Source organism: Geotrypetes seraphini, chromosome 6 (assembly GCF_902459505.1).
Source record: "Geotrypetes seraphini chromosome 6, aGeoSer1.1, whole genome shotgun sequence".
NCBI lineage: Eukaryota > Metazoa > Chordata > Amphibia > Gymnophiona > Dermophiidae > Geotrypetes > Geotrypetes seraphini.
The window spans coordinates 114,299,469-114,311,649 of record NC_047089.1 but is presented as its reverse complement, the minus strand read 5'-3'; the positions used below and the strand labels follow the sequence as shown (position 1 = coordinate 114,311,649).

The 12,181-nt window shown below is 44.4% G+C and overlaps 1 protein-coding gene across 1 annotated transcript in view; it reads right to left on the bottom strand.

Moving 5' to 3' along the window:
- Nucleotides 1–12,181, bottom strand: part of HERC2 (HECT and RLD domain containing E3 ubiquitin protein ligase 2) — a 3,346,202-nt gene that overhangs the window by 309,098 nt on the left and 3,024,923 nt on the right. Inside the window, 1 exon segment of the mRNA XM_033948978.1 lies at nucleotides 578–765. Coding sequence (XP_033804869.1) covers nucleotides 578–765 — 188 coding nt within the window.

Here is a 12,181-nt window from a genome sequence, read left to right as displayed (position 1 = left end):
GAGTCAAATATGTTTAAAAGCTTTAAAAATGGAAAAAAATGGTGTTCCTATCTGGGTCAATATATCGCATTAATAACTGAAAAGTAATGCAACTGCCTCTGTTTTTCTTTCCAAGAAGTACACATGGCAACACTGTGCTAGTTCTTGTAAAACTCATATATCAACATTTCTGAACCTGCAGTTGGGTCACAGAGAGAGGAAAGACATGTACATTTTGTCATGGCAGATGAGGAAAACATGTCTGTGAGAGAATGGCAGAGGTGTGTGATTTAATTCTGTATTCAATTTGGAAAGAGCGGTAATGGAACTCTTGAAATGTTACAGCAAGCATATGGTGGTAAACCAAACAATTACCTGTGACCTAACAATGAAGACTACGGCAGTCCAACTGCAAGTTCAGAAACACTGATGTAAAAGTATGAGATTTAGAAGAACCAGCCCAGAGTTGCCACGTCTACTTGGAAAAAAAACAGAGGCAGTCTCATTACTTTTCAAGCAGCTCTCATATACTGGTTCTGTAAGTTATCAAAATGGAAGAAATTTACTTCAAAGTCTTTCAGCATAACTAAAATCATACCTGCAGAGGAAGCTTGCCTGCATTAGCAGGTTTACTGGTAGACCAGGCCAAAGTGTGAGCAGAACCGCAAGCAACTCTGTTTATCTTTTTACTCTGAAGTGCAGCCACCAATCGTGGTCTTTGGATGGCATTGGTTGTTCCATCTCCAAGCTGTCCTTCATCATTATCTCCCCATGTGTATACTTCACCTAAAACAATTCATTTTTTTACATATGATTCAAAAATACTATTTAAACAGATCAATCTAAAAAGGATTTATCCTCTATAAGGTAGTCTACATTTTTATGCACTGTAATGAGGCCTGACACCTTCTGAAATTTTGCAAACAAAACACAGAGCTCCATTGCAATGTCAGTCATACCTAAAGGGCATTACTTGAGCTCCACTCATCTTAAAATTCATCCCCAGATAAGTGATTGAATGCTACTGTTTATTACCATGTTTCCCCCAAAATAAGACACTGTCTTACATTAATTTTGGGCCAAAAAAAGCCACTAGGTCTTATTTTCAGGTAGGTCTTATTTTTTTCATGTAAAATGATCATCTCTCCCATCCTCTTCTCCACCCCAATTATTCCTATTTCCTTTATCTCCCCCACATGTACAGCATCTTTCCTCCCCTCTCACCCATCCCCCTGTGCAGCTTCTATCCCTCCCCTTGTGCAGCAGAACCCTTGCAGCTTCTATCCCTCCCATTCCTTGCTGAATTTTAAATATGTTTAATAGAATTAGTTTTTGTTAGTTATGTCTGTTTCTCCCAACTCTGTAATTTTTTATTAATTGTACATCGCTTAGAATTTTGAATAGGCGATAAACCAAATTTCATAATAAACTTGGACACTTGTGCAGCAGAACGCTTGAAGCTTCTATCCCTCCCTTTCTCCCATCCCAATGCAGCATCTTTCTATCTCTGCCATCCCCCCCTCCCCGATGCCACCACTGTGCACCCCACACCCCCATGCTGACCCTTTCTTATCTCCCTCCCATCCAAACCCTGACCGCAGGCCAAAATACCTGGAAAAAAACAGCAGCATAGGCTACATCGCGGTCTGCCCTTCTCATGTCTGGGCATTCTTCTGCTGCATCACTGATAATGTCATTAGCAACGCGGCACCGAACGGCTGGGTGTGAGAAGGGCAGGCCGCAATGCAGCCTGTGCTGCCGACGCTGCCATTTGTTACCAGGTTGGGGTTTGGATGGGAGGGAGAGATGGAAGGGTCGGCGGGGGGGGGGGGGTGCATGGGGGGGGGGCGCGCTGCTGCCTGCGACTAGGGCTTATTTTGGGGGGTAGGGCTTATATTAAGACCTACCCCGAAAATCATGCTACGGCTTATTTTCGGGGAAACACGGTATTTCCCCAACCCAATTTGTTGTTAAATTCCACATACTGATGCAAAAGATCACTCACAGCAAAGTTGACATACAAAAGGTAGGTAAGGTGGTCTGTGATTACTTATGCCAGAAACAAGTTTCCAAATAAAAATAAATGTTTACATTTGTACAGATTTTGTCCCATTGTGGAAGGTCTACAAGCTGCCCCATAGTAATGGCAGAAAAAGAAAACCCAGTTGTTGCATTCTCATTGTTAAGGACACATTCCAGTTCCCAACTATATAGTGTGAGCACATTCACAATATGCTTCTTTTTCTAGGACAATTTGTCTTTGTCTTCCTCATTTATATTCTAACATATAGAATAGACGAGTACCTGTTAGAGCTAAAGTTTTCTAATGTTTAACCACAAAGCTTAATAATGCTGTACTGTACTGGCAATTTTCCTTGTTTGCATCTACTGTGACCCCTTCTTCTCAGTCAGCTTTTTTCTCCTGCTAACATCAGCTAGGCACTCCTAATTATAGAACAAACTTTCTTGGTGAGTCTCTAGATAATTGGTGGCACAAAGCAATTAAACTGCATGGTGGCAGAGCATTGCTCTTTAAAGTAGCATTTCACTCCTGCTGCTGATTGAGATGGAACATGTCAAAAGCAAAGAAATAGGGACCTTATTAGATAGACCTTAAACAAACTGGGCTAATCAGAGCCTCAGGCCCCTCCTTGGTGCATTCCAGGATGCACTGGGGAAAGGAAGACCCACCATTTTGAAGAGGCGGGCTAGCTGGCTGAAGAGAGAAGGCATCCCTTTGGTCAGCCATCTAAAGCAAGGTAAGGGGGAGATGGGAGAGGTCATCGGAGGCACGAAGGGTGTGTATATGTGTTGGTGGGAGAGTGTGGGCATCTCTCCCGCTGCTGAGGGGGGTTGGTTGTCTGCGACGCAGCAGAAGAGAGAGGGTATCTCTCCTGACAAACTTCAATATGTTTTTTTTTTTTAATTGCATGTGAAAACACACACCAGAGATGTGTTTTTCACAGTGCTGGCACTGTACCGGCACCCCCGGACCAGTCACTGATTTTTGTGGCCAAAAGCTGACACCGCTCTTGGAGAATGGCTCAGAGATTTTTAAAATCAACTTGAGTGCTCGTTTAAATATTGAAGAGCCCATTTGCTCACAAAAGACCTTGGTAAGCCGTTTTGATAATCCGCTGTTAAAATACATGCTCGCTAAATCAGCTGGAACCTATTTAGCGAGCACAATAAAGACAGATTTTGTTTTGAGAATCTGGCCCTTTGTCTTTTTAAAAGCTGAGTTGCTTATGTCTGCCAAAATTCCTAATCTCATATGGTGGGTTTGGGGTTGAACCCTCAGGAATGGAAAAGTCAATAGGCTAGATGCACTAAATTCAGTGATCATCGCTACATCTGTTTTCACAGCTTTAGTGATGATCGCTTTTACCGACCTGATTCACAAAACGGCCCATCGTGTGTTTTTCCCCTCGATCGCCCATTTTCCGATCCAGCCATGCAAATTAGCCAAGCAATTGATGCACTAACATCGCTTGGCTATTCCCAAAAAATTAAAAGAAAGGAGTTTGTCGGTAACTGTATTACCGACAGGCCTGACTGGATTTTTTCATTTGTTTTCAATGGCACAGATATTTTGTGTGTGTAACACATGCAAAATATCTCTCCTATTAAAAAAACAGATAAAAGTCCTCCACTACCAATGACAGCCCTCCCTGATGAATATAGCACTGGGAATCCTTCCCCTAAGAAAGAAAATTGGCAGGAGGGATGCCCACTCCCTCCTGCCAACAGAGGCCCCCCTCCCTGAACTTCCCCTCCCCTCCCCCTTTTTCCTGAAAAAAAAAAGGCAGGAGGGATGCCCACTCACCTCCTACTGGATGCTCACCTCACTGGATGTTCCCCCAACCCCCCGTACCTTTGTTAAACATTGGGAGTTGGAGGGAAGCACGGTCCCTTCAGCTCCTAGTCCTGCCCATCAAAAATGATGGGCCTTTCCCTCTCTGGTGCACCATGTAATGCACAGGGAGGAGCCTAAGGCCCTGATTGGCTCAGATGCTTAAGGCTCAGACGTCAGACCTTAGGCCATGCCCTGTGCATCACATGGGATACAGAGGGAGGAGCCTAAGACCCTGATTGGCTCAGATGCCTGAGGAGCCAATCAGGGCCTTAGGCTCCTTCTTGTGCATCACATGGAGCACTGGAGAGGGGAAGGCCCGTCATTTTCAATGTGCGGTACTCAGAGCTGAAGGGACTGTGCTTCCCCTCCAGCTCCCAACGGTATGGGGGCAGGGTTGGCTGAGCATCCAGTGGGAGGAGGGAGTGGGCATCCCTCCTTCCTTTTTTTGGGAGGAAGGGGAAAGGGGAGGGGATGGTTGGAGGGGTCGGTAATGCAGGGGGGGTCACTGCTGTTAGAGCTTTGTGCATATGTCAATTGCTCACTGATCGATTGATCTGTTGGGTTTGTATGCAAATGATTTGCACCTCTGTGCAAATCATTTGCATGCAAACTTAGATCGCTCGTAGAGAATCGGCCAGAGAATTGGCCAAGAGCGATCCAGTCGGTATCTTTAGTGCATCCAGGCCAATGAGTTTTCCTTTGTCTCTAAACCATTTCTCTTTAGCTTCCTTAAATTTTGGCAGCCCCTGAGCAACATATCCTTATTCTACTTTTATTACTATGATGACACTGCAGCTGAGCAACCTTATTCCTTAAAAGAGTTTGGCATCTGAATCTCATCCTTTGCTGTCCCTAGCCCCATTATGTTTGGTCTCATGGTAGCAGTAACAAAAATAAAACAATGAGCAGACAACCCCTACAGCAAATAGAGCAACACATCTCATTTTAAGCAGCTTTAAGAACTTTAGAAAGTTTACGACTGACCACACCGCTCATGTGCGAGTGCCTTCCCGCCTGATGTAGGGGAGATGGGTGGGTTGTAAGAATATCTGTGTTGGCGTTAATGAAAATAAATGTTGTAATACTGCTTGGCCAAAGGGGCCATCTCATCTGGAATAGGATTCCAGACAATAATGTGAAGTGAAGGTATGAACAGAGGACCAAGTGGCAGCTTTGCATATTTCATCAATAGGAGTAGATCTAAGGAAAGCTATTGAAGCTGCCATAGCTCTAACTTTGTGGGCTGTGACTCGGCCCTCCAGTTGCAGCCCAGCCTGAGCATAACAAAATGAGATGCAAGTAGCCAACCAGTTGGAAATTGTCCTCTTGGAAACTGGATATCCCAACTTGTTCGGGTCAAAGTAGACATAAAGTTGTGGAGAAGATCTATGTGATTTAGTCCTTTGACGAGAAATTTGTTGAGAGCTCTGAAGTCCAATATCTGCTGAAGACCTCCCATCTTCTTAGACTGCGATACCGACATGGAAGCAGGTACCTCTGATGGTGATGCCTTAGATGTTGAGGACTAGGATGGTGTCGAAGGTACCTGTGATGCATCCATGGTACCAAAGAGTTGTTTCTGCTAAAGAAGATGATTTTTGATGAAATGCTTCTGAAGTGTGGAGTAGCGTGAACAAGACTCAATGTGGTGGTCTGGGCCCAGGCACTGGATACACCACTGTGGGGATTGGTATGCGAGTGTAAGACTCCTTGAGATCCAGAGAGCATAACCAATCATTGTGATCCAGAAAGGGATACCGTTCGTTATGAAATTCACAGGTACATTACAAATATCAGTACTCCTCTCATACACGTCCTATAACCACACATCATTTGCATATCGAATCTCATGGAACTCCAACAGTATCTTATCTCACAGTCTATATGACTAATCCAATACATCCTCCAGTTAACATTATCTCTTGGAATATAAATGGTCTCAAAAATCCAATTAAAAGAAAAACTGTCTTAATTCATCTTAAAAATTTGCACCTAGCATAATTATGTTACAAGAAACCCATGTACCAGATTCCTCCCACCTCATCAAAAACTGTAACTGTATTAAATCCCCTCTAGACTCCCCCTCTACGGGTAGGAAAGGAGGAGTTTCTATCTTATTTCACAAATCACTTAATGTCCAAATCCTACAACAATTTATCGACCCAGAAGGTAGATAGATAATAGCACAAATTAAACTACACAATGTCAAGCTATTGCTAGTAAATATTTATGCTCTTAACTCAGACTCCCCTGAACTCTTCCTCAAATTTATCAATAAAATTCAAGATCTCGAACCTCTCCCCCTTAATTGTTGCAGGTGACTTTAATATTCCATATGACCATATCTTGGACAGACAATCCAAAAACTTGTTCACTCAACTAAAATCCACATCTGTCTTACACTCAATGGTATCACAACTGAATTTGACTGACCCATGGAGGCTCCAATACTCGGATGCTCATGAATATACCCACCATTCCATCCCACATCATTTAAATGCATAAGACTTCTTAGTGAAATCTTTTCTAGAAGCCAGAATCCTGAAAACACTCTCAGGCTATATTTTTTTCAGTTGTGGTGACCAGAATTGTACACAGTATTCCAGGTGTGGTGCACCATAGAGTGATACAAAGGCGTGATAACATTTTCATCTTTGTTTTCAATTCCTTTCCTGATAATTCCTAATATTCTATTTGCTTTCTTAGCCGCTGCTGCACACTGAGCTAAGGGCTTCAATGTATCCTCAAAGATGACACCTAGATCCTTTTCCTGGGCATTGAATACTGCATCATGAAGTTCCTATTTACATTTCCTTCTGTTAAATTATGTCGTTACAAAAGATTTCTGGAGAGAACTCTCTCTTTTCAAGCTGCTAAATTGAATGGTTGGTTCAGTAAAATTATGTTAAGATCTTCTTCTTATCTTGATTTTAGAACATTATTGAAGACCCAAATATTTGAAAAATTTGTATCCCAACTGGTTTTCTCTTTTAAAAATTCAACACTTCTTTTATGTACCGTATTTTCACGCATATAACGCGTGCGTTATACACAATTTTACAAACCGAGTATAACCATGCGTGTTATATGTGTGAGCGCGTTGTACAATTTTTTTTTTTACATAGTTCCCCCCCCCGACGTCCGATTCATCACCCCGAAGGACCGCTCGCACCCCCATCCCGAAGGACCGCTCACACCCCCAGCCTCCCCCCCCACATGGAGAAGCTGCCTACTGTTGTTTCCCGATGCCAGTGAGCCCTGCAGCTTCCTCTGCCGGCGGTCACACCCCTTCTCTGAGCCCTGCGCTGCGCTGCTCCCTCTGCCGGCGGTCCCACCCTTTCTCTGTCAGACAAGGGGCGGGACCGCGGCAGAGGAAGCAGCGCAGCGCTCAGAGAAGGGGAGGGACCGCCAGCAGAGGAAGCAGCACGGCTCACTGGCATCGGGAAACAATGGTAGGCAGCTTCTCCGTGCGGGGGGGGGGGGGAAGCTGGGGGGTGTGCGAGCGGTCCTTCAGGGTGGGGGTGCGAGCGGTCCTTCTGGGTGATGAATCGGACGTCGTGGGGGGCATCAGGCTTTCAGGGTGGGGACAGGACTTCAAGGGGGGACAGGACTTCAAGGGGGACAGGCAGACCTTCAAGGGGGGACAGGACTTCAAGAGGGGACAAAACTTCAAGGGGGGACAAGACTTCAAGGGGGACAGGCAGACCTTCAAGGGGGGACAGGACTTCAAGGGGGGACAGGACTTCAAGGGGGACAGGCAGACCTTCAAGGGGGGACAGGACTTCAAGGGGGGACAAGACTTCAAGGGGGGACAAGACTTCAAGGGGGACAGGCAGACCTTCAAGGGGGGAAAGGACTTCAAAGGGTGGGGGGGCAGTGTGGTTAGGAGAAGCCGAAGGGGCAGGGCTGGAAAGGAGAGTTGGGACCAGAGGAGACTCAGGGCAGGGCTGGAAAGTCAGAGTCGGGACCAGAGGAGACTCGGGGCAGGGCTGGAAAGTGAGAATCAGGACCAGAGGAGACTCGGGGCAGGGCTGGAAAGTGAGAGTCGGGACCAGAGGAGACTCGGGGCAGGGCTGGAAAGTGAGAGTCGGGACCAGAGGAGACTCGGGGCAGGGCTGGAAAGTGAGAGTCGGGACCAGAGGAGACTCGGGGCAGGGCTGGAAACTGAGAGTCAGGACCAGAGGAGACTCGGGGCAGGGCTGGAAACTGAGAGTGGGGACCAGAGGAGACTTGGGGCGGCGACAGGAGAGTCGGGGTGGCAAGCAGCATGCGCGGTATACGCGTGTGCGCGCTATATAAAATTTTTTTTACATATATTTCGGTTTCCCGCGCACTATACCCGTGTGCGTGTTTTACACGGGTGTGCGTTATATGCGTGAAAATACGGTAATGTATCACCTTTTAAACTGCATTTTTACTGTACGAGGTTCTTATTTGCTGTAAACCGTTCAGAACCATTCTTTTAAATTGTACTTTTCTTTTAAATCATATTCTCCACTGTAGGATCAGTTCCTATTTATTGTGCATTGCTTAGAATTGTATTTTCCTTTTAAATTGTATTTTTTTCTGTATGACTAGTTATTATTTGTTGTAAACCGCCTAGAACCATTTTTGGTTAGGTGGTATATAAAAAATAAAATTATTATTATTATTATATACATCACTTTGCACTTGTTCGCAATTAAACATCATTTGCCTAGTCTCACAAAGTCTTCTTGCAATTTTTCACAATCTTCTTGCGATTTAACAACTTTGTGTCATCAGCAATATCTCATTAGTTATTCCTAACTTTAAATCATTGGTAAATATGTTAAAAAGCAGCGGATCCAGCACAGACCCCTGGGGAACCATACTATTTAACCTTCTCTGAAACATGGTGGAATGAAGAAAACAAATGGGACATAGCACTGCCAGGGTGCAAACTCTATCGTAAAGACAGGTCAGGTCAGAAAGGAGGAGGAATAGCCCTATACATAAAGGATAACATACACTCGACCAGAGTGGACACAGCAGCAACGACCGACAAATTGGAATCACTATGGGTTAAAATACCGGGAAAGAATGGACCCGAAATAAAGATGGGCCTGTACTATCGTCCACCTGGGCAAACCGAAGCAAACGATGAAGAAATGAAAGCCAAGATGAGGCGAGAATGCAAAAGCGGTAACACGATTGTTATGGGAGCCTTGGAAACTCAAAATGCGCTAGGGAGACCGGTTTCCTGGAGGCTATACGGGACTGCTTCATGGAGCAGCTTGTCAGAGAACCGACGAGAGGGACTGCCACCCTGGACCTAATCCTCAATGGTTTAAGATGACCTGCAAAGGAAGTAGTGGGACCGTTGGGAAACAGCAATCACAATATGATCAAGTTCAGAGTTGAAGTAGGAATATCGAAGGGGAAGAGAACCACAGCGATGAGACTAATGGTAAGAAAGAAACTTAGGAACAGCATAAAGAAATCGCAGACTGTAGAGCAAGCCTGGTCTTTATTCAAGGACACGTTAAGTGAAGAGCAAAATCTATATATCCCCAGATTTAGAAAAGGATGCAAAAAGAACTGAACAAAAGACCCGGCGTAGATAACCAAAGAAGTGAAGAAAGCGATATGAGACAAGAAACATTCATTCCGGAAATGGTAAAAGGACAAAACCGGGGAGAACTGGAAAGAGCACAGGAAGCATCAAAAGGAATGTCATTGCGTGGTTAGAAGAGCAAAAAGAGAATATGAAGAGAGGCTAGCCAGGGAAGCACGAAATTTCAAACCGTTCTTCAGATATGTTAAAGGGAAGCAGCCGGCAAGGGAGGAGGTGGGACCGTTGGATGAAGGAGATAGGAAAGGAGTGGTGAAGGAGGAAAAAGAAGTGGCAGATAGACTAAACATGTTCTTTTTGCCAGTATTTACAAAAGAGGACACATCCAACGTGTCGGAACCTGAAAAAATCTTCAAAGGAGATCAAGCAGAAAAATTAACATCAATGGAGGTAAGCCTTGAAGACGTATGCAAGCAGATAAATATATTAAAAACTGACAAATCTCCGGGCACGGTCGGAATCCATCCAAGGGTACTGAAAGAACTAAAGGAGGAAATAGCGGAACTACTACAGAAGGTTTGTAACCTATCCCTGAAAACAGGCCTGATCCCGGAGGATTGGAAGATAGCTAATGTTACGCCCATCTTTAAAAAAGGATCGAGAGGTGACCCAGGGAACCACAGACCAGTAAGTCTGACTTCGGTTCTGGGGAAGATGGCGGAAGCGCTGATAAAAAACAGCATCAATGAGCATCTAGAAAGGAATAAACTGATGAAAACAAGCCAACATGGCTTCTGCAAGGGAAGATCGTGCCTAATGAACTTATTGCACTTCTTCGAAGGAATTAACAAACAAATGAACAAAGGGGACCCCACAGACATCGTATATTTAGATTTCCAAAAAGCCTTTGACAAGGTACCCCATAACCGCCTACTACAAAAACTGAAGAACCATGGGGTGGAAGGAGAAATACATAGATGGATCAAAAATTGGTTGGCTGGTAGGAAGCAAAGGGTAGGAGTGAAGGGCCACTACTCGGACTGGAGGAGAGTCACGAGTGGTGTTCCGCAGGGGTCGGTACTCGGACCGCTGCTGTTCAATGTATTTATAAACGATCTAGAAACAGGGACGAAGTGTGAAGTAATAAAATTCACAGACGACACCAAACTATTTAGTGGAGTTGGGACCAAAGAGGACTGTGAGGATTTACAAAGGGATCTGAACAAACTAGAAGAGTGGGCGACGAAATGGCAGATGAAGTTTAATGTAGAGAAATGTAAAGTCTTGCATGTAGGAAACGGAAACCCGAAGTACAATGGAAGGGCTGTAATGGATGAAAGTACCCTAGAAAAGGACTTGGGGTGATGGTGGACACGACAATGAAGCCGTCGGTACAGTGCGCAGCGGCCTCTAAGAAGGCGAATAGAATGCTTGGTATTATCAAGAAAGGTATTACAACTAGAACGAAAGAAGTTATCCTGCCGTTGTATTGGGCGATGGTGCACCCGCATCTGGAGTAATGCGTCCAATATTGGTCGCCGTACTCGAGAGGGTTCAGAAAAGAATGATGCGATTAATAAAAGATATGGAAAACCTTTCATATGCTGAAAAATTAGAGAAACTGGGGCTCTTTTCCCTGGAAAAGAGGAGGCTTAGAGGGGAGATGATAGAGACTTACAAGATCATGAAGGGCATAGAGAAAGTAGAGAGGGACAGATTCTTCAAACTTTCAAAAACTACAAGAACGAGAGGGCATTCAGAAAAATTGAGAGGGGACAGATTCAGATTCAAAAGTTCTTCTTCACCCAAAGGGTGGTGGACACCTGGAATGCGCTTCCAGAGGGTGTGATAGGACAGAGTACGGTATTGGGGTTTAAGAAGGGATTAGACCAGTGGTCTCAAACTCTTAGTGGGGCCACATTTTGGATTTGTAGGTACTTGGAGGGCCGCAGAAAAAATCGTTAATGTCTTATTAAAGAAATGACAACTTTGCATGAGGTAAAACTCTTTAGAGTTTATAAATCTTTCATTTAACAGTTAAAGGAAAGATTTATAAACTATAAAGAGTTTTACCTTAAGCAAAATTGTCATTAACTATTTTTTCTGCGGCCCTCCAAGTACCCTATTTTTTCTGCAGCCCTCACATTTAAAGTTTAATATCTTTCCTTTCTCAAAACTGACACATTTCAATCACTATATTGAAAATAAAATCATTTTCCCTACCTTTGTTGTCTGGTGACTTTATTTTTCTGTGCTTTTAACTATGTTTCCAGGGCCTTCTTGTCCTTTGACTGTTTTTTTCTCCGTCTTCACTTTCTTCCTTGCATCCATCTTTGGCATTAACTTAATATTCAATTTTTTACCTCTGACACTGAGACAGATATGCCCTGGGAGACCAAGCCTTCTGGTGCTGCCAGACTTCCTTTGGGGATCTTGTCCATCCAGATAAGTTATTTGCATCAGACTGATAAATTCTGGAGAAATGCCATATTAGGCTGCATGGAGTCTCCTTTAGATGACTCCAGCTTGGATTTCTTAGACTCCATGACATCCACACTCCTGTGCTTAGAATGAGCACAATTCTGGGGCTCTGGAAGGTATTTACTCCCAACTGATAGATCCCCTGACTGTTCTTCAGCCCTAGAGAGCAAAGCTGGCCACTCCCCCCCCTTCATGTGCTGTACAGCATGTGGTGCAAAGGCGCTCTTCAGATGCCCATCAAGCGCAAACCTGACAAGAATTAAGGGTAAAGGAGCCGGAGGATTCCATTCCTATCAGTTTTGAGGCAAACAAGGTGATTTTAATGTTCTAGA